The following is a 24242-nucleotide window of genomic DNA, read 5'->3' on the forward strand; positions in this document are numbered from 1 at the left end:
CTCGGACAGCTCCTTTGATCTCACCACATTTTTTTCTCTCTCTTCAACAGTCAGTCACTGTTGAAAGTATTTATGCGATGAGGAGTGGGGCGATCTTTTTTTGACCGATGTCAAAGACTAGTAGATGGCTACAAAAAGCGTCTCACTGAAGTTATTTCAGCCAAAGGGAGTAACACTAGCTAATAGGTGGTAGGGTGTCCTAACTTTTTCCTCAGGTAGAATATGCATTTTTGGTTTATATATTTGGTTTAATGAGTAAAACAATGTTTTTTTTGTTGTTGTTTACTCGTAAATAAATCATTTTCTTCTCCAGAGATTAAGAAAATCAAGATCTGACATGATATGTGAACATTTCTTTAAAAAAGAATATTTAACAGGGTGTTCTGACTGTATGGAATCAATATTAGAATGCTGATGAACAACCAAATATTATTTCAATGCTTCTCAATTATTTCCTGTTACCCCCCCCCCCCCCGCCCTCCACTAAGAAGTAAACGTGTCGTGCCCCCGCCCAACTTTCTGTCGCCATTGTAAATACTATCGTCTATAAAATTATTATATTTACACCTCTGCATATCATTGTTTCCTTGGGGGGGAAAAAGTAATATAGATCAATTTACAATAGACGTAGTAACAGTGTTACGATCTACCCGACTTACGTGATTTCGACTTTACAACACCGAAGTCTCGTCTGCCATTTTGTCGCTATTTTTTACTTTATCAATATATGTGTGATACATGTTTTTGGATCGTTATTTTAAGATTTATGGGGAATTTACGGGTCCATAAATGGTTATTTCCGACTTTCGTGGAAATTCGGGTTACGTTGCTAGCGAAGGAACGGAACTCGTTCATAACCCGGAGACTACCTGTAAAGTATAACATTATCAACATTGTTTTAGTTTGTAACAGAAAAGACTTAAAGTGCATCAACTTACCTGAATTTAAAAAAAAAGTCACATCCAAACTGTCTCAAGGGAGATTTTTTGACAATTTGATACTGAAAGGTAAAATTGAATAAAATCAATAAATAATGATACATTCAAATCGATTAGTAACATTAACTCAGAGCACAATATGTCAAACAATTTGACCAAAGACAACAGTGTCATTGGACAGAGGGACAGTTTTTATCTTTGCAGCACGTGTAACTAGGCATGTCCCGATCCAGGTTTTTCCACTTCCGATCCGATACCGATATTGTTTTGCACTTCCGATCCGATACTGATACTGGCCGATACTGATACCGGCCTATCTGAGCATGTGTTAAAGTTCAAAGTTATTTAGCCTCCTTACTTAGTTGTCAGACTCATGTTGAAAAAGGTTTTAGTACTCTTGATAACAACTAGCCAGCTGAATTAGGTGAGTTTGAATAACACACAACGGTTGGTAACAAGAAACTGACCTTTTTATTCAGTGACAAACACAAAACATTATAAATAACAAACAGAAATGGCATAGTCAGTCAGTAAAACATGCAAATAATATTGTAAACTGTCTTAAAAAAGCAAAACACACAAACAACCTCAGTGGAAAATCCCACAAATCCCCCAAGCTATTAGATGCTTTTAATGTTTCGTGCATTAGTTACAAAAATTGTATAAAAAGCCTGTCAGGTTTAAATAAACAACTATTTCAGTATCAAGTTAACATTTTAAAACAGTAAATAAAATACTCAAGTCCCCATTCTGTATCAGCAGCTTTAAATTACATTCAATTCATTTAATTTTGCGAATCAACTGTTAAAGTTGTTGAAATTGCTCCCGTTATTCCATAATTTCCCTTCTGTCTACTTTCGACTTGTGAAAGTTTTAAAACTGTTTTGAAGATAGATTCAAGTCATGATTTTGCCGATTTAGAAGTATTTTAGATAAAAAGTTAATTAGGTTCGCTAGGAAGGTTCACAACAGCCTACTCGGGAAGTCTCCTGCTTTAAGATGGCGGCTGTTTACTAACGCAACTAGTTTTCAATACTTCAATGTTGCTAACGCAGTCGAGTCTGTCGTTTTGCATCTAGTTCTATATACATATGATATCTATTATCTCCAGTAAAACAACGTTGACGTTGTCTGTAGCGGCTGTCAGCAGCAGTCATGTATTCTTGTGTTTTTTATCCAGCGGCATGAGTTGAGCTAAAGCTGTGAGTTAAGCATTGGCATTACCTGGGTCTATGACAAGCATGATGTTTACTTTCGGGACGCAATGCGGTCAATTTCTCATTGCGTCCTGAAGACCGCGCTGTGTATTAGTTCCGTTTTACTTGACATATTTCAATAATCAGAATTTGGATGTTTGTGAATTGTTCTCGAATCTTCCACGGCCGAATCGCTCAAGGATGTAATGACGGCTGGGCATGTTGTACCGTGGTTCTAAGTGTTAGATGGTGCATCTTTACTCACGAGAGATAATGGCTCGTCATCCAGAATGAATTCTTCGGCAATGACTCTTGTTATTCCCTCGGCTTTGGGACTGTCGAGTGCCAGTTTGTCACGCATAGCAAAAGTTTCTGCCAGTGTTAGTTGTGTAGGACCTTTCTTTTTGTCTTCGGTTTTCTTAACATACTTCTCATGTTGTTTGTGGTGGTATTTCGCTAAATGCATGATTAGGTTGGTTGTATTAAACTTCTTAGAGCTTTACCACCACGCTTGACTTTATTGTGGCATATGTTGCACTCTGCCTCTTCGTCTTTGTCGTCCTTTAAGGTGAAATGATCCCACACAGCTGACATTTTTACCGATAAAGACTCTCGGTAAATTGGGAGACGGTAATGTAAATGTAGTGTGTTGAAGGTGTGCCGTAAAATGCGGACCGGATTTTAGGGAAACCGAAGCAAAAACTGGAATGAATTATGAAAACCGGTGGAAAACCCGGACCGGACTTTTAAAAAAAACTGGATCGGAAATCTGGATCGGAATTTTTCAGTGTTGGCCGATCGATACCGATGCGCATTTTTTTGCCCATATCGGCGTCTGATCTGATCCAAATATCGGATCGGGACATCTCGACTTGTAACGTCCAGCATGACCGACACCATGTCTAATACTGCTGTCAGTATCAGCTCCTATGGTGTGGGATATTTTAGCACTGAGCAACTTGGCATGCCACCTTATATGATGCTAACAGTGCTCTCTGGTTTACTGATGTAGCACTCATAAAGTAAGACGATTGTTGGCAGTATTTGGCACATTTTCGTTGAAAAAATTCAAGCGGGTGATCAATGTGATTCAGGGTCTTTAAGTGACGTCTTAATTGATTTGGTTTCATGCTGTCCACTGCCAACATTTTTAGACCCAGTAAACATTCCCGTCTTTCGTTGTCTCCCAATGTATTAAAAGTGAAGCCAAACACTACGTACACTTTGTCATATGTCCTCGTCTTAGCTTTCGAGAGACTTCATATATCCTTCTCTTTGCTGTGTGCTTTGGTTTGGCGCAAAAATACTGCGCACACTCTGAAAATGAGAGCACCACTGCCAACTATTGAGTGGATGAGCAATTACACGTTATTCTAATAGCTACAGAAAAAAAGTATGTTCCCGAGGTCACATGCACCCCCCCACGGCATTGCTTTGCATCCCCCTGCGGGGCCGCGCCCTGCTATTTGAGAAGGACTGATGTACTTTAACTGAGGTCTAATAATTTCTGGAACGCTCCATACTCGCCACTTGCTGTGCCCAGTATGAGGGTAAACAAAGTTTGCTGCCAAACACGCAGTTTCCAAAATCATTCATAACCATCATATCCATCATTGATCGCATATTCTTGGAATGAGAGCCGCAATACCTTCAGGTTGTTCAATAGACAGCTCTAATGAGCTGTAATGAATGCTAATCTTTTGGCACAGGACAAAGCTACCCTCACAACACTAAATGCAGTATGAATCATTTAATTATAGGTTTCAGTATATCTTTCTTTTTCAACATATTAAATGGGATACTGTATAACAGTGAAAGATTGATTCTGTTGCTTTCATTTGCTTACATGTTAAACAGAATTTTCATACATGGAATTACTTTGTAGGAGTGCAATAATGGATTTTTTGTTTCATGGTAGACCTACAGCAGGGGTGTCCAAACTTTTTGCAAAGGGGGCCAGATTTGGTGTTGTAAAAATGTGGGGGGCCGACCTTAACCTACGTCTTTTATGTAGAACAATATGTTTAAGCAAATTTTAGCAAGCCACTCTGTGCGTCACATTTGCTTTATTATTTTGTCTATATTAATAATTACAACAATCTCGCAACTAGCCTTTGTGGTGTTCTCTTTCGACTCGGGCTCTTGCGAAATACTGCTGCTTTGAAATTAAACTAGCTTCAAGTTGCTTCAATTTCTCGCTACGTATCTTGCCTGTAATCTTGTCGTACATGTCAGCGTGTCTTGTTTAGTAATATCGCCTCACATTGAACTCTTTAAAATTAAAAAAAAAAATAAAATACAATTTCCACCTATCCTTGAAGTGCCAGCCGTCGCAGTCAACTTTCTTTTTTTGTTGATTGTCGCCATTATACAAAATTGGGAGTAAAAGGTCACACGGGGTAATGTTGCTTAGATTGCTGCTGCCTTTTCGCGGGTAAATGAGGAGCAGCATTTAGTGTGTAAGATACTTCATATGCTGGTAGCAGTACTGCTGACCAATTTATTAAGTCTCTGTATGGGCCAGACGTTATTCATTTTATGACAGAGGCTGGGGGCCGGATGAAATTTGACCACGGGCCGCATTTGGCCCCCGGGCCGGACTTTGGACATGTCTGACCTACAGTGTATCACAAAAGTTAATACACCCCTCTCATATCTGCAGATATTTAAGTCCTAACCTCTTCAATCTCTGCAGCAATGCTGACAGCACTCCTGTAACAAGTCACATGACATTTTGGAGGGAAAATGACAAGCAGTACTCAATTTGGACATTTAGGGATGTACGTAGTTCCCATGCGGTGTACTCACTTTTGTTGCCAGGGTTTTAGATATTAATGGCTATATTTTGAGTTATTTTGAGGGGAAAATAAATTAACCCTATTATATAAGCTGCACACAGACTACTTTTAATTGTGTCAAAGTGTCATTTTGTCAGTGTTGTCCCATGAAAAGATATACTTAAATATCTGCAGAAATGCGAGTTGTGATACACTGTAGATGCAAATGTACAATGTGATTAGTGATTGGGATTTGAAGATGGTTCAGGAATCTGGGTCAAATGCCTCCTGGACGCCTCCATGGAGAGGTGTTCCGGGCTTTTCCCACCGGCGGGAGGCCATGGGGACAACCCAGGACATGCTGGAGAAACTATGTCTCTCGGCTGGCCTGGGAATGCCTTGGGATCCAGCTGGTGGGGCTGGTTCAAGTGGCTGGGGAGGGGGAAGTCTGGGCTTCCCTGCTAAAGCTGCTGCCCCCACGACCCGACCCTGGATTAAACGGTGGATGGATGGATGGATGGATGGATGGATGGATGGATGGACGGACGGACGGACAGACGGACGGACGGACGGACGGACAGATGGATTTGAAGACTTTAGTGTATGTTTGTATTTATATTATTCTCAAACAAGGGTGTTTTTATTTACATGCTACTGTACAGTATATTGTGCATACCTCACTGAGGGGTTAGACAGCACAAATGCGGGTATGCAAGGAAGGATGTCAGTGTGATGAGGACACCAAACATTGACTGCAGCACTGGGACCTTGCTCAGTGGCGCCATAACAGTCCTTGTGAAGCCAAATAGCATGGACAGTGCATTTTAAGAAAAAGTATAAAATGCCATCCAAAAATTTTATTTGCCTCCTCAAAAAACATGCTAAAAAAATCCTGAAACCTCATTTGTTCACACGTCAGTAATTTTGAATAGTAAAACAGTATTTTTTAAATTAATAATTTTTGGTAATTTTAATTACTTATAAATCATTAATTTTAATTAATAATTTTTTGAGACTGTCAGTCAGCTGATCTTTGCGTCCGCCAGCTGGCTGCCTTCCCTCCCAACATGACTTACTCTGATTGACGCCGGACGGGCAGACGACGTCGCCGCCGCTGGTGGGCCACCCGAGGAAGGGTGCCAACTACAAAAACTAGCCGGGTCATTATCAATATAAAGTGCCTTTTGGTGTCCTCATCAGAAACACCCAGTTATCATGAAAATGTATACAAATAATTAAAATCTTATGTCTTATTATGGGAGAACAAAGATTTTCACACATATCTGGACAACAATATGTCTCTTAAAATCTGTTTCCTTTATTTTATGTGTACGTTTTCCATTTGATGTACTCCATTTTGGCATGTCCCACACACTGCACTGCTAACTTCAGTGTGTGTAATAAATGGTTAAATGATAAAAAATGAAACATTTTTACATATTAACTTATTGCCACAGCAAGTTATTTGATAGAATTGGTCATTTTGACCATGCATATCCTTACTTTCATGAAAATATTTAACATTTTCCCCCCAAAATACAATGTCCCTGAAAAAATTGTCCTCCCTGTCATTTAGGGAAAACTGCCTCTTTAGAAAACCTGCTGATTTTTTCAGTGATGTCACAAGACCAATTTTGTCTTCTTTTATCGGTGACTAAAACAGAGGCTAGTTGCTGAGTATGTATTTACACTTATGTTTCGCAATTTTTGTCATATTAGGTGTGTAGTCAGATGTTGTCAAGCTTAACCTGTCCACTCTGTCATTATAAAATATCAATTATTATAAAAACATTTGATATATTTGAAAGCTGTATGTAAATACGTCCACAGTCTGCTTGCTAATTTAACCATTTTGCGCACTGAAGGTCCACCATGTGGTTAATAAATACCAATATTAGACAAAAATCTCCACCCTGTCATTGTCCTCCCTGTCAGCAAAGCTTCCATGACAGGGTGGACAGGGTTCTTAAAAGTTTAAGCCACATACTGATAATGTCAACGTGCTAATATGATAAGAGTTATTACATACATTTTATAATGGGTCATGCTAGACATGGTAAAAATGGATCAGAGCAGCACTACAGAAAGCCTAGTTTGATTGGGCAAGGCAGATTTACTCCCCATTAAATTGGTTAAGTTACACTTTTTGTGTTGAAATTTTCAAGGTACGAGATCAAAAGGAGCTAAGACAGTAAGGAGATAATCAGGAAAGTCGTTGTGCTGACACTAAAAGAAGAAGAGAATATCTGGAAAAAGAAAGGGCTTCCAAATGACCCTCCGAAAGACATGATCCCTTGTCAGTCTGGGCCCACCTCGATCCAGTTTTGAAGGTAGTGAGAGAACGACACCTACACGTCACAATAATTTTATCAGTTATGGGCCTGCTATGCGGTATCGACAAAGGACATATATCTTCCCTCTCAGCAAAGCCCTACTAGTATGGATTCAACGAAATGACATCGAATTACTTTGCGGCAAGTCATGGCAAAGGGGCACCAGATGCTGTGGGTGGGGTCCTCAAGAGCTCAGCAGATACAGATATCCCTGATGCTCAGACCTAGTATGACAAGCTGAAAAGCCTTGACACATCTGTCGAGTTGTTCTTCATCTCAGAAAAGGATATTGTATCCAAAAGTGAAGTACCTGCAATAGCTGCCATAAAGGACACCATGAGAATCCACCAAGCATTTAAGAGGTGATGATTCATCTAACGAGTCCCCATCATGTGGAAAGACATCAGAAAATACTTGGAGACCAAATATGATTGCGGTAAAACACATTGGAAACTGGTGTGTCGTTAATAATGACAATGAAGCATATTCAGATGTCATCAGAGAGGTCTAAGGGCACAGTGTGAAAGTTCAGTGTATGCACCGCCATGGCATAAACAAGTTCTATTCGCCAAGTACCTGGGATGACATTTGTTGGTACCATGACTGGCAGGTACTTTGCCGAATACCAGAACCACAGGGTGTGAACAAGCGCTCTGTACAGATTGAACCATCTTGAGCCATGCCTCTGCAGAAATCAAATTTGTTTATAGATGTGCCTCATTGGTGTTCAGTTATGTTCATTTGTTTCTCTTCAGGTCAATCATTATTCAGCAATTTACCATCTCATTGTACAGTTCAATGTTTGGCTGATTCAGCAGAATCATCCATGGAGTTAAGTTGTAGAATGCCACAATTATGGCTCATTTTGGTGTTTTGGTAGGTTCTGGTAGTTCTATCTGAAGGGGATAGGACCTCTGGTATATATATTTACATTTAAATTATTTGATTCATTCAAAGATCTTTCACAATTTGTCCACTCTGTCATGCTAGGTCAACCCTGTCAGTTTACTGTCCACTCTGTTATTTTTTATATTCTAGGAAAATAATGCATTTTTTTTCACAAGTTAGCAAACTTTTTGTGCGATTTCTGCATGAACAATTAAGGGCCTTATAGTATCAGCTGAAAATTTGACCACATATCTTTGTTGACAGATTTTATTAAGAAAAGAATGTAGAATTTTTGCTGATTTTCAGGAAAATCAAATAATTTCCCCTAATTTAATTATTATCCAAATACTTTTCGAATTAAACAAAACGTAGGCTGTAGATAAGGACAAAAAACCTTCCTGAAAATATACATTTTAGAATCACTATGCAATTAGAATATATTTATTCTGCTTTGAATTTGTCCATGACAGAGTTGACATAATTTGCTGTTTACGTGTACTTTGTCTGCTTGTAGTTATTATTAAAAAAGTGTGGGAGCTTGACCGACGTGCATTCCTAACAGTACAACAGGTAATTAATACTATAAATGTGAAGTTGAATGGAAAATCTCAGCTTTTTTTTGGGCAAGTTGGAAGTTCTCAAAGGCACCGTATATTGATAATGACCCAGCCGCTGTCTGTCATGTATCCATTGTGCAGCGCTTTGTTTACATTTGCGGCAATAACGACACTTGCTTTACGGCAGCTAAGCCGATACAAGGTAGTTTGAGCTCGCATCCCTGTGTGTGTTGTATTGTGCCTGAGTCTTGTTAACCAAATAAAGGCAGCGTTAACAAAAGTCATCTGACCGCTCGTCATTTTACAGTCAACAGTCAGTCAGATGTGTCCTGCAATTCTCTCTCGTCCGGCTCCAGCTGTGATTCTCAAGAAAAGTCACTCTCTGGGTCCAAACAGGATCATGACAATATTTTCCATTGCCATTTTACAAAAACACTATTATATAATGAAACTTTCTCTGATTTGCACAAAAACACCCCTTTCAAAACAAAAGTATACCAGGTGGAGGATGACGTAGTGAAAAGGGCAAGTCGGGGAAGTGGAAGAGGTTCCTGAAGAGGCCGAGTCTCGTTATACAACCATGTTGCTGAAAGCAATTTTCGATTAAATTGTGTATAAAATGTATAGCTTTCACAAATCAATTCAAGGTAAAAATAAAATAAAAATGATACTTGAATGTGCTTTAGAGTTGTACTTCAAGCCTGAAAAAATATACATTACTCCTCTTTAACATGATCAGTTATCCTACATACATCATAATGTGGCTCAATACTTGTTTGCACCTTTTGAACTTGTTGACCCGAGACACAGCAGTATGAAAGCAGATACAATACAAAGCTAACCTGCAGCTAACACCCGTACTGTCTTACGGTAGTTGACTAAGAAGTGTGTCAAAAGGCAGCTTTTACCCTCAACGCGAGAGCATTCTTCACACCTGTCCTAGAGAATAAATGCCCATGTAAAGAGCACAGCTAATCTATTTCAACACTCACACTCAGTCCGCAAAAGCAACTTTCCTTTTGTCAATGAATGTCTCCTGGCATTGGAAGATTAGTTCCCTTCCCACATCCCCATGCACCCAGACAGCCGAGAGAACTTTATAGGCTTCATCCCACATTTTCTTTTAACAGAGATGATTGCTCCGTTAAAAGAAAAAAATAACTGGCTCTCCTGTGTGTGTGTATTTTCTCATATTGCATCAGTCAAAGCAATGCTTTTCATAATAACCAAAGACAGACCAAGATAGTTTGATTATTTATTATTCATGATCACTGTCACTCGTTAAGTAAAAAAGATGCCATAGTTATCAGGAAAACAGAATGAAAAAAAAAATGATGATGAAAGAGTATTTTCAGATATTTTTGTTTTCTCAAAAATTGAGTGGGACCAACACTTTTTAACTTTTAAGTGAGTTTTGAGTAGGGATGTCCCAATCAAGTATTTTTGCCCCCGAGTCCAAGTCACCTGATTTTGACAATCTGCCAATACAAAATCCCGATCCGATACCAAATTTTTTATTTTTTTTTCTTTTTTTTCTGGGAGTGTTGCAGAGTACAAACGTATATATTTTTGTATCTTTTGGCAATGCCATTGTATTTCTGGATTATTTCATTTATTGGCGCCACATCAGGCCTGAACGATACTGGAAAAAACTATCATTGTGATTTTTGGGGGGGTTGCAAAATACTGCAATATTAAAACTATCAGAATTTTCACCAGATAACTTGAATAGCTCTGTTTGGGATAGGACTGAACGAAATTGGGAAAAAAATAAAATTGTGATATACCATACAGGTTCACATTGGCCAGGTTGGGTCCCTTTTTTTCAGGACACCATAACCTTCATGTCCAAAGTGTTGTTTTCTTCACTGGCCAATTATAATCAACATTTTGGTCCCAAAAAGAAAAAAAAAAAAATTGTCAAAGCTTGTAATATTGATGTCCCATTGACAACCAAACATGTTCGATGAAGTGTTTTGAAGCGTGATAATATTTAGTAAACTTGTTAGGATAAACGTTCAACAGATAAAAATTTCAGTGAATAGTTTTAAATTTTAAAATTCAACAAAAACAGCAGGTATGGGCATAGGCTTTTCTGTAATTTCTATGTACTATGGTCAAAACAGGTTATATACAGGAGATCAAGAGTGCAAAATAGTGAATATATGAATAACAAAGTAAACATGAGGTTGAGAAAAGTACAGAGAGACTTTCAACTACAGAGAAACAGTCGATACCTTTCTTCACAAACGTTGCTCCTCCCGTTGCGCTCTTGCTCCAACACTGTTCCCTAAACCTCTGTGGAGGTTTATCATCCTGGATAACCGTCTTGCTGGCATTTCCTCGCAAAAAAAAAGAAATATAACCTGTGGTTCTTTGCTGTTTTTTACCACTCTCCTGACATCTCTTCTTCCGTGTGTGTATCACGGGTCGCATGCGTAAATGCGACACTGCCAGCAAGTCAGATAATAAAAGAGCTGCTTCGCTGATTTCCTGGCGGTAGGAGAGTGAGATCACAGCAATGACACCCGTTTGGCTGTGAAGCGGAACCTCTCAGCTTTCAGGACCCGTTGAAATTTTATGCGATAGCACAAACCGTTTAGGAGTTACGGTAGTTCAAAGCACGCATGTGGAAATGTGTCGCCGGCAACACATCCAATGTTAAAGGGTTAAAAACCCGATCCTTTTTACCCGATTCCAATCCTCTGAAAAATGGTATGATCGGCCCAATTTCCAATCACATGATTGGATCGGGACATCCCTAATTTTGAGTTAACAGAATAATGCAGTTGTCTGGTCCGAATTGTTATTATTGCTTTGTGTGGCTCAATACAACACCCTACACTCAAATGTTAATCCCTCAAATATGGTGTTTACCTCAATCTGGTAGAACTGTGGTGCTTTCATTTCCAAATTTGGTGTGTTTGGATTTCCCCAAGGCAACAAAAACAGCTTAAGCAGAACTGATGACTGCAACAAAACACACAGTGAGATATTGCCAGGAGGACTGAATGATATCAGGGGGCTGACGTGTTTTCAAAATATGCCTCATTGAGCTGCAATGTTTCAAAACACAGAGGAGGACAGCCTTTGGAAAAATCTGCTGAGTCTATTGAGGAATTGTTTTTTACTGACAGATCTCTTTTCAGTGAGTCATCCTGGTAGCATTTACCGGGGATGTTATAAACGTGTGTCTATTCATTCATGACTGTGCTGTAAAACACCTAATGAGCTGTGATCTTAAACTGGGCTTCGTTCTGGATCATTAACACATTATTCTTGTCGGTTTTACTTCTAAATTTAGCAAATCTCTACAATGAGATAGCACATCCTCTGTCTCCAGAATATCACTTACGGTCCACATTATGCGGAGGATTACACATTTGAGAATTATCATCAGGGTAATGTATTGCAGGACATCGATTGGGTAAGGGAAATTGACCTGAACATGAATTTAAGGCTTCAGCTCATACAAGTTTTAAGGTCTTCAGAAATACATTGAATTACGGAGTGCTGTAGCAAGGTCTAAATCAAATGCCACTCAAAGATGTACTCAGTGTGACATTCAGTAATGTATCATCATTTTATGACCATTAAAGAATTCAAAGAATGGTTGGAACGAAGTTTATACGAAGGTTTTATGGGTGGATGGACGGGCGGATGAAATATGCAGTGTAAAAGGCAGAAAGTCAGATTTTACTTAATTCCCTCCGTGTCAACAATTTCAAGAGGCTCAACACAGCCAGTTATCGACCCAGTTATCGACATTGTTTCCTCTGCAACAGACAATGAACTTGTCAAAACAACTTTGAAGCAATCACAAGCTCCCATGACCCAAATGGAAGTAATAACATGGTTTTCTCACAATATAAGGCTTCGACTGTGCAAGTGTCACGTTGTGCTATACTGTGACAACTCGTAGACTTTTCATGATACTAAAACTGGACTAGGTCTCTCTGCCAACTAGCTTGAAAACGGCTGAGGGTCTTGATAAAATGGGAACTTAACTGCTTCAAGAAAACAAAAATTTTGATATTTTCCACAACAATAACTGCTGTAAAAACAAATGTTTCTTCAGTTACATTCTATTGTGTCTGATGTTATTCCTTATAATATTCTTACTGTTTAAAGTAGTTGAAAGTTGGATATGGAAGAAACATTTACATCAAAATCTGACCCTCGATTTATATTTTCTCAGGTTAGTATTCCAAGCCACTGCGATCACAATGGGCATGCCATGAGAACTTATCAAATGCTGTGCCATTGAAAATTGTAAAATTCCACTTAAGAGGCGCATAAATTAATAAAATGTCTTTAATGGCTTTCTTAATTCCTGAAAGCTGTGTTCAACTACTGTAATCTCAGAATTCACATTGAGTACAAGGATCTAAATATATGACTATTTCAGTGTATATCTTTGTGAAATTGTGTGAGATGTGCCATGAGAAGTAAAATACGTGTCTCGGGTAAGGTTTTGACAACTAATCGATTAAACCGATTAAAATCAATTAATAAATTAGTTGCCAACTAACTTGATAATCGATTTTTGCTGGAAGCTATGAGCAGTCCCGTTTGGGTCCTTGTTTGTGTGTAATGTGAGGCTGCGTGCGTGTGCCAGTGATCATTGCAAGAGAGAGAGAGAAAGTTCACTGCTACACTTTGGTTGGGTCACTGAATCAGTACTATTACGAAGTGTCGAGAGTTATTAGATTGTCTTTTTTGTTGTTAAATCCAGGGTGCCTCTGTCAGAGGTGAGTAAATGAAGAGAATTGTATTTTTTTATATTCTTTGTGGATGAGACGTTACTACTTAGCATTGAGCGTTAAGCTAGTTAGCGATTATGCTAATCAGTGTCTTAAGTGTTCGTTTGTATTGTGTTTTGGAGAAGCATATCAGCACTTGAGTTATTGTTAGATAGTAAAGTTGTCTCATTTCTTTTTATAAAGAAATCACACACATAAACCCATTCATACTGTATAACAGCTTAGAGTTCATTTCAACACAAACTCCCATTCAAACTGTAAATTGTCATACAAGAGAGTGTGCTTTGAAATCGGATTTGGATTGTATTTATGAACAACTGTTTGATAAAGAAAAATTGATTCATTACAGTCTGGCTCCTCCTTATTAGATTTTGTTGTGTAGTTTGTTTAAAGAAAATAAACCAGTCATTGACACAACTTATGCCAGCGGTTCGCCCACAAGAAAAAAAATGTCAATCAGCAGCACCTTTTTTTTTTTTTTTTGAATGAACAGGACAGTAGTCTGATTTGTGTAGAGAGAATTTTTTTTTTTTAATACCCAAAACCTTTATTAAGAACTTAATAACTTAATAACATGTTTCATATACTTAAAGGGATCCTCGATCTTAAAGACAATTCTTAAAAGAAAAATATTAGTATGAGTTATAATAATTTGATATTAAAACCCCTCTTAATGTTTTTGTTTTAATAAAATTTGTAAAATTATTTTAACTGATAGGTTGCTATTCTTGTTGACGTCACAGTGCGGTGACGTCACATGGCCCGCTGCTGAACTTCCAGCGTGTCACCCGTTAGCTACCCCAACATGTCGTCGGTTCTGCCCTTCCAATTTGAACCAGAGCGGAAAAGTAAAGAGCAGGACAGCACTGTCAGTCGTTTACAAGATGAGCAGCAAAGGCAAAATTCTGAGCAGGAAATACCTGATAAGACAAGAGTTGGGCAAAAATGGTGTACTCGCGACAAGTGCGTCTCCATGACAACAGAGCGAGAGAGTGTATGCTTCTGAGAAGGTTTTTGTTAGCATATCTTCAAGGTGAGCTACTGTGTGATCAAACTTATTCCAATATAAAAATGTAGATATTTAGCATCCAGAGCTGTCGTGTGCTTTACATACAGTACAGGCCAAAAGTTTGAACACACCTTGTCATTCGTGCATTTTTATTTTCATGACTATTGACATTATAAACTCTCACTGAAGGTGATAAAACTATGAATGCACATGTGTGCGATGTCCGGATCGGAGTCGTTTCGTGGCTGACGGTCCTCATCAAATTTGTCATCTGATGGGAATAAATCCTGGGATGGAGTGTCCTCCATGTCTTGTACATCCAACTCACGTTTAGCTACGTAAGGGTGGTCCATATCAAGTGCTCGGCGTGCATCAGTTGGCCACTGTACCGCTGCATCGGACGTGTCTGGATCCGTTTGAGTGGCAGCATCACTCATGTTAGGTAAATACTGAACAGACACACTTACTGCCTGATGAACTGACAGTAGAGGTGAATTATTAGCTTCATCTGTGACTAGAGGTACGTCCAAAGGTTCGCCTACCGCTGTAGCGACAGGAGCGGCTTGCCTGTTTAAGAGAGCAGCCAGCAGTTTCTTATCTTTTGCGCTTTATTACGCGCATTTCACTCGCTACCCGAGCGCGTTGAGGCTTCTTGTGAGGGAAAATAGTTGGAACAGCATTCGATTTTAGTCTCCGCTTATATCCAGCCACTCCGGTGAGCTCTTTCATAAGTTGTCGTCGACTAAAAGCCTCGAACGCGGCAGGAGAAAAATGGCGAGAACAAAGCCTTGAATCTTTGTGAAGTTTTGTCAGTCTACAGGCATTTTCCCAAAACTTTCTCCTCTTCTTGTCAACGGGAAATCTGTGGAGACTCACATCACTCCCCTTGTTTCCATTTGACTGGAAATTGCATCCAAAAGCAGCACATCGTGGCATTTTACTTAGCGAGTTTAGGCAGCAATACACAATTGTTGTGCGCAGTTGGAAACGTCCCAGTTACATCATCAGTCCGAGCCCACAAAACATGGCGCAACTATCGGTCAAAATATGTACTATATATTATAAAATATTGCCATTGATTTAACATTTTATGTGTTTCTAACAACATATTTTAGTACAAGAGAACAATTGTGGTTTATTAGAGCCTACATACAGTGCCCTCCATAATTATTGGCACCCCTGGTTAAGATGTGTTTTTTAGCTTCTAATATTTTTTTTTTATTCAAATAATATGGGACCTTAATGGAAAAAAAGAGAAAAATCCAACCTTCAATACAAGTGCATTTATTCAGTGGGGGAAAAAATCCCACATAAAGAAATAATTATTTGACATCAAATAATGTGTGTCACAATTATTAGCACCCCTGGTGTTAATACCTTTTGCCAACAAAACAAGGTCTGGGGACTGAGCTGGCCATGGGAGGAGCTTGATTTTGTGTCTGGTGAACCATTTCTGTGTAGATTTGGCCATATGTTTAGGTTCATTGTCTTGCTGAAAGACCCAGTGACGACCCATCTTCAGCTTTCGGGCAGAGGGCAACAGATTTTGATTTAAAATGTCCTGGTATTTCAAAGCATTCATGATGCCATGCACCCTAACAAGGTTCCCAGGGCCTTTGGAAGCGAAACAGCCCCACAGCATCACTGACCCACCCCCATAATTCACAGTGGGTATGAGGTGCTTTTCAGCATGCACATCTTTCGTTGCACGCCAGACCCATTTAGAGTGTTTGGTTCCAAAAGTGCAATCTTGGTCTCATCTGACCAAAGCACACCGTCCCAGTTGAAGCCTGGGACCAAGATTTCCAGTTGAAGCCTGGGACCAATATTCCCAGTTGAAGCCTGGGACTGTGTGCTTTGGTCAGATGAGACCAAAATTGAGCTTTTTGGCAACATTAAGGTCCCATATTATTTGAATAAAAAATATATATATATATATATTAGAAGCTAAAAAAACACATCTTAACCAGGGGTGCCAATAATTATGAAGGGCACTGTATCTTTAAGATTGAGGATCCCTTTAAACCAGTACAGTTGTAGACGACAGTACAGTTAAGTCAGGAAGCTGTAATAAAATATTATTTTCGAAGGAAATAGTCATCCATTTAGTCTTCAATGTTGCTTACAACATGCCTAAAACAACTTCAAGTTCAATTGTGAAGGTAATTTAAAAAAGTGACATTCATCCAATTAATCGGTTAATTAACCGTCCGATTAATCGGTTATAAAAAATCATCGTTAGTTGCAGCCCTAGTCTTAAATCATTACATATCAAATAATATTTTATATTTTTAACCCTTAAATACCTGCAACATGACGCAATTATCAGAGAATCCCAAAATTTGAAAAATAAGGTCCTAATGAAACCTTTTTTTCAAATTTGTAAAAAGAAATGTCAAAATGAAAATGTGTAATAAGCATTCTAATATCTGTAACCCTAGCTAAATCCTTGTTTTTTTCTCATGGAACCTGCAGATGCATGTGTTGACTTGCATCCATCATTTTTTTTTTTTTCTGAATTACTCTCAAAATCTTGAAATGTTAGGTGTATCAAATGTGATACATTCGGCAATAACGGGTTAATCACTATCTCTTTGTCTCTCTTGCAGCCAATCCTACAGGTACCGGACCAAAGAGTTTTCCAGACTCCTCCGAGGTCTTCCGTGAGTCAAGCAGCACGACGGGCATGGTGGTTGGCATCGTAGCAGCAGCAGCTCTATGTATTCTTATTCTGCTGTACGCCATGTACAAGTACCGCAATCGAGATGAAGGTTCATACCACGTGGACGAGAGTCGCAACTACATCAGCAACTCGGCTCAGTCAAATGGTTCAATTGTCAAAGAAAAAGCAGTCAACACAACAAAGACCGGCAGCAAGAACAAGAAGAACAAGGATAAGGAGTACTACGTCTGATTGTCAAAGTGCTGGTCTTATCAGACCAATTGAAACATTGTTGGAAAATACAAATCAAGACATTATTGTGTATAGTAAGATAACAAAACTGAACTTTATTTAGTTTTGTTTTGTTTTTTTTCCAAGAAGACAATGCTCTTCAAATTAAAAAGAAGAAATATTGAGGGGAGAAACATTCTCAAGACTGTCAGGGAAAGGACATGGATGGACAATTGTTTCAGACATCCAAGTGAAAGTTAACTGAAAACAACCAAATAGCATAATCCATCTGTGACTTGTTTCCAAGAACAGGATGATCCTACTCCTTTGTTTGTGGCCACCAGAGGAGCACAGATGCACTTTGCAAACAGTGGTTACAAACTTAATGGTTTGATTTTAAATTGCCTGTGTTTGTGGTGTTTTGTTTATAGAGAACATGGCGCCATGCGTAAGTGTTGCAAACATTTGATCAGAAAAAGAAAGAGGCAGGAAACTGACGACAACTCCACAGAGAAAAAAATATTGACAATGATCCACAGACTCGCCAAAATGTCTCAGTTGAGCACGTCAGACTCAAAGTTGAACTGACTGAACTGCGGTGTCGTTTACAAAACTTTTGTTTCCACAAGAGCAAAATGTTCATTGTGCCAGTATGAAATCTGGAGGCCTTTGCTTCGGCATCATAGGAAGTCGAAGGCGAGAAATTTCGTCAGAAGTCTCAGACGTGACCGTGTGGGAGCCATGCACGCTGAATTATCCTATTCAACTACATATGTTTATATTCAGTACAACCACATCTAAATGTGCTTTCTGAACTGTGATAATGTGGTGTTTTATAGCCTGTTGTATAGATGATGCAAACTATAACTGCTCAAAAAACATTTTGGAATAAAAATCAAAATGACAACAAAAAAATAAATAAAGATGACATAAATGTTAAGTGTTGCTAGACATAGAACATTTTATGAAGAAATCTGCATTATTTGTTCCCAGCCCCCTTCCTGTTTTTAAATGTTTCTTTATAGTTTTTATACAAATGCTAACCAGGCTAAGAGTAGCTCTCCCAAAACTGCACAGAGTTCAAAGCAGGAGTGGAGTAAGCGTAACAAAGTGCACGGTTGGAGAATCACTGCCTTCCTCCACCAAAATGATCTGACTGACTGATGTGTGCTGCAAAAAAACACAAAAAAAAAATACTAATTTATAATTGAGTCATGATGAGAATTATGAAGAACCATGAATTTGTTTTGTGTGTTTCCAAGTGGCATTATGAAATAGTCCAATGTGTGCTTGATGCTGATGCAAAGATCTAAAGATTTCACGGGTCCATTTCAACAGTTCTGTGTTTGTTCTGTCATTCTGTCCGTCAGTTCTGCTTTCCAGACACTTGTACTTGGAATGAGTATGAGGAAAATGACCTTGAACTATAAATGATTATTATAACTTACTGTTGTCTCCTCTCTTATATTTCTTCAATGTTTGGTTGACAGTTATGAAATGTGTTATTTTTGTGGGCTCAATGTCAATGTAATCGGAACTTTAACCCAAGTTTTAAACCCTAATTATGGACCCCAACTCTAATTTGAAACACTAATCTAGTATGAAAATCTAAATTTAAACTCCAACCTTTTTTTAAAGCCTAGGTTGCAAACATTAAAGTGCGTATGACACCAAAAAGCATGTTTATTTCATATTTCACGCGGTGTTTATGCTCCTGAATGAAATGGACCGCTTGGATGTGTGTGGAAGCGATCGTTTTATATATTCAATTTTTGAATCCCGCGGCATGAAAATGAGATACTTCTGGCCAATGTTCCCTCCAATTTTTTATGTGTCTGAGCAAACACACCAGCTCCCTGAGCACACTGCGGCCCACGGTGAGCAACATCAGATGTATACCGTATTTTTTGGAATATAAGTCGCACAGCCAAAAAATGCGCAATTAAAAGGTAAAAACGTATATGTCGCACCGGCGTATAAGTCGCATTTTTGGGGGAAATTGATTTGGTAGAATCCACCACCAAGAACAGACATGTCATTTTGAAAGGCAATTTAGAGTAAAAATACAATAGAGAACAACAGGCTGAATAAGTGTACGGTATGCTAACATTACATGACTCATAAACAATGAACTGAGAACATGCCTAGTATGTTAATGTAACATAGCTATTTAGAGTTATTCAGATAAGTATTGCATAAAGAACATGCTAACTAGCAACAATGATATAATAATGTGTGAATAAGTTCACATACAGTATAAGTCGCTCCAGAGTATAAGACGCACCCTCTGCCAAACTATGAAAAAAAATGCGATTTATAGTCCGAAAAATACTGTACATGGCGGCCACATACCAGTATCACACCTTTTCACGCCTATTAGCATTTCTACTGCCCGTAAATTATCTAGTATTAAGAGCATTTAATGATTAATATCCATAATTAAAATAGCTTTATAAATGTCACTAGAATACACACCAATCTGACTTAAATTGTACCTTATTTTTCACATCTTAATATATAGGCCTAGCATTTGATGTACTGATATGTCAGTGCTCTCATCTACTATCGGTGTATGCCAGGGTGCATTTTTAACACTGCACATAGTCTCGTTCTTCACTATCTCATTTATTGAGTTTACAAATTCAACGGCATAGTTTTTACTTCGCCAGCTTTCTGGTATACTTACATACTTTGCCATGTGATTGCGGATTTGTTGAACTGACACCATTGACGCATTCATTTCGATGGCAAGTAAAATGTCCTCAATGAGAACTTCAACTTGCTCTGGGTCAGATTTTGTTTTGTGGGACAGCTCGTTTCTCTTCTGTCGGTGTTTTTGCATTCTCCCGCAATAATGTACCAATCGCCTGTCCCATCTTGAGTCTTCCTAATTTTCAACAGCTTTCAAAGGACTTTTCTGCTGAATATGACACTTGAGGTAGCCCAACTTCCATTCAGTCCGCATTTTTCCCTCTGAAAACTCACTTGGTACTTTGGCTCCGTGGCTAATATCACACAGTTTCACCGCTTGTTCGTCTATTTGCACATGCTCCGACAGCCACTCCATCTTATATGAATCGTATTTCTTTTTTACTTTGGCTTGGTGAGTGGCTGTGTCGCTGCCCGTTCGTTTCGCCAAGTTAAGGGGTTGGCCTTTGCGTCTCTCAACTCCGCCGCACTCACGCACTGTTGATAGCTTGCTACCTACACGCGCGGTGCGCGTAGGCTGGGCACTACACAAGGAATGTCAATGCTATGATTGGCTGCGTAGCGGAAGTGAACCTTATCGTATCATTTGCTGGACACCTGTCACTCACCGAGTTACAACGCAATAGGGAATGGGACGTACTACGTCATTGTTTGGACCCGCCTCCATGCTGGCAATATAATTCACTTCCGGGCCGGCAGAGTCAATGCGGATTGTAACGTGTGATAGTGCTAAGCTAACTCTTTCGGTGTTTTAGAAAGAAAATATGGGTGCTTTATTGTTGCGTTACCGGGTGCAACAGCGTCTCCTACGACAAAAAAAGGGGTGAGGAAAAATGGACTCACTTTTCACCGTTTTCCTGCATGGAGGACCAAATATCAGATCACGAAGGTACGACGGATGGCTGGATTGCAGCGGTTCGTCGGAAAAGCATTTCTTATGATCATATTTCTGCTGGAATGAGAGTGTGTTCCTGTCATCTCTACTCTTGTAAGTTGAACGATTTATCCACTTTTGGTTTCAATACGTTTTTGTTTTTTTACACCGTTGTGTAAATCTGCCTCGGTAGCAATGCTCGCCTACTACGACTCCCCTACCTGTTGTGTTCCTAGGTAAACCTCCTGACAACACATCCCGATTGGTCACCATCTCTCTTCTTGGATCATTTGACAAAGAAAATTTGTTCAATGGAGTGGTTCCATTTGTCCTGTGTCGGACTCAAACAAGCCCCTGCAGCAGACGCCATCTGGGTCTGCCCTTCTCGTCGATGAACTGCGGGCTTTTAACTTGTGAAAATGCAAGAACTTTAATGCACATATTTATTCTGCCTGGCTATTTAACTATGGCCAGAGTTTTTTTTTTTTTTTTTTTAACCACTTTGACAAAGACACCTTTCATTGTAATGTTGAATTTATATATTCTATTATTATTTTTAAATTATAATATTCTTATTTGCACTTATGTAGACTTCAGACTGTCAATTCAAATAGTGTTGGAAAAGTTGCAATACCTAAAATAGAAATGCAAGAACTGTAAAGTACATATTTATACACCTTTATTTACCTAAGGCCACTGGATGTTTTTTAACTGCTTTGAAAAATACAGGTTTTGTTGTGATCTTGTATTTATATAGTATATAGCTTTTTATAATGTATTATGTATTATAATATTTGCTGCCCCCTGCCAGAGTGTGGGCCATTTTGTACTAAAATGATTTTAAACTGTCAGTTCAAATACTGTGTTGGAGACTAGTACTTGCAATACTTAAAATGGAAATGCAAGAACTTTAAAGCACATATTTATCCTGTCTGGCAATTTACCCAAGGCCAGTAAATAGTGTTTTAAACTGCTTTGACAAAGACACGTTTATTGTGATCTTGTATTTGTGTATTACTTAAATAATATTTGCTGCCACCGTCAGAGGGTGGGCCTTGTTTGCACTAATTTAAAGATTTTAAACTGTCAATTCAAATATCGTATTGGAGAAATTGCATTACTTGAAATAAATCTATTGCAACTTATCAGTCCCAGTTCTTGTCTACAACACTGTCCAAAAATTGTCAATGCATATTCCAAATAGAATAACAAAATTAAGTCACCTGACTTTGTAATTATTACACCTGTTTATTATGAAGACCTGAAGTAAACAACAAGCAGTTACAGTTTGTCAAGAAGTTGTTCAAGTCATGTTTTGGTATTCATATTTTATTGACTTTTCATAACACTTGGGATCGTGTTTGTAAGAGCAGAGCAAACTGAAGTTTCAGCGTGCACTCTTCGCCTTTCCAACCTCTCAACGCTCCGATGTGGTGCGCTTGACCTCAGAATAACCCAAGAAGAGATATGGTGACCAATCGGGATGTGTTGTCAGCATTTCATATGCAGGTTTTCCTAGTAACACAACAGGTAGGTGATGAGGAGGAGTAGGTTAGCATTGCTACCGAGGCAGATTTACACAACAGTAAAGAAAAAAACAAAAAACGTATTGAAACCAAAACGGATAAATCGTTCAACTTACAAGAGTAGAGATGAGGGGAATACACTCTCATTCCAGCAGAAATATGATCATAAGAAATGCTTTTCCGACGAACCGCTGCAATCCAGCCATCCGTCGTACCTTCGTGATCTGATATTTGGTCCTCCATGCAGGAAAACGGTGAAAAGTGAGTCCATTTTTCCTAACCCCTTTTTTTGTCGTAGGAGACGCTAATGCACGCGGTAACGCAACAATAAGCACCCATATTTTCTTTCTAAAACACCGAAAGAGTTAGCTTAGCACTACCACACGTTACAATCCGCATTGACTCTGCCGGCCCGGAAGTGAATTATATTGCCAGCATGGAGGCGGGTCCAAACAATGACGTAGTACGTCCCATTCCCTATTAATACGTTTCTGTTGATTTTTTTTTGTGCGCAGCATAGAATTTCTTGTGCGCAGAGTAGGTGCCAGCAGTGCGCGATTGCGCACGCGCGCAGCTTAGAGGGAACATTGCTTCTGGCTCTAGTTTCAGGTTTAGGGCGAACGTGACGTCACCCGGTCAGCGTCTCACAATACAGCATTGCTTTATAGCGTGCAGATGGACTGCGGATTCAGCTGATTTTGCGAATTAATGCCTTTATTTTTCGCATCACGCCAGCCAAACGGCTGAAGGCTTTTGTGGCTGCACCAGGGAGAGGCGTGTGAGCCTTTTTGGGTTTCAGAAAGTTCGCGTTCACCTCGAGATCGGCCAAAACAAGTGTGCGACAACTGTGGGACCATTGGACCTACGAGGAAGTGAGTAAACATCGTGTTTTGTATTATTTCAAATACTGTGATCATTTTAATACGGAGGTGGCTTGCATTTTGTGGCTGACATGCTCCTTGTCCACTCGGCCGAAGACCTGCGGGTTGTTGCACATCCCCCCGCCGGGAGAGCACTATACTCGGCTTATTGACCTCTTTCTGTGCCCAGTGTTCTGTCAAATTTTCCACCCGATCAGAAATTGCAACTTCGTGTTAAAAATGGCCGTGAATACAGCGATCTCAAAGTAAACACTACAAACTTTCTTTAAATCAAGGACTATTTACTTACGTTTGTTATTGGACGACATGTAGAAAAGTTCTCAGACACATCCTGTCATGTTAGCTGCACAACAACTGCAGCCGCGCTCTCACTGTTTACGTCTTCGCCGTGTAGTTAAGCATTCATTTACGCCATATTCATATTGACCATGTGGCAGCTACGCGCTCTTCCGTCACCGGCCGGTTTGTCCAGGGGTAATTTTCCAGCTGCTCCCCCGGCAAACATGCTCTTCTGCCTGCAGTAGGGGACGAGCTGTAACTTGCTCGCCGCCCGGTGGGTTGCCGATCGGTGAAGACAATCGACAAACACGCAGCTGTATGACATTATCCCGAGTAGTTTTAAGTGATTTTTTGCTTCGAAAGCCGAGAATAGACATCACTCGGTTCGGGTTAGCATGTCGGCTAGCTGTCACGTCTCCTGGTTTGTTTACGCTCTCCAAAGCCGGGGCAGGGAAATGACAAAAGCCGGACTAATTCCGGTGGCATAAAATATTGTTCAGGAGGTGCGACAGTAAAGGTGAAGTCGACAGTTTTGACCATTATGGAGTAATTTTGCCATGTCGTACTGAATAAATGCATGTTTTATATTTCATATTCCATTTAGCACAAGACTGTTATT

At 39.3% G+C, this 24242-nt stretch overlaps 1 protein-coding gene across 33 annotated transcripts in view; it reads left to right on the top strand.

The window, feature by feature from the left end:
- The window catches only part of LOC130922805 (neurexin-1a-like), a 492025-nt gene extending 473151 nt beyond the window's left edge, over positions 1–18874 (top strand). For 29 of the 33 annotated variants that reach the window (XM_057847885.1, XM_057847886.1, XM_057847902.1 and 26 more), the window contains one exon: positions 17071–18874. In XM_057847885.1, the coding sequence (XP_057703868.1) occupies positions 17071–17375 (305 nt within the window). In that variant the 3' untranslated portion in view covers positions 17376–18874. The remainder of the gene's footprint in view (positions 1–17070) is intronic. The other 4 variants (XM_057847916.1, XM_057847915.1, XM_057847914.1 and 1 more) reach the window with 3 other exon arrangements.
- Positions 18875–24242: the final 5368 nt, after the last annotated feature.

This window comes from Corythoichthys intestinalis, chromosome 10 (genome assembly GCF_030265065.1).
Source record: "Corythoichthys intestinalis isolate RoL2023-P3 chromosome 10, ASM3026506v1, whole genome shotgun sequence".
Lineage (NCBI taxonomy): Eukaryota > Metazoa > Chordata > Actinopteri > Syngnathiformes > Syngnathidae > Corythoichthys > Corythoichthys intestinalis.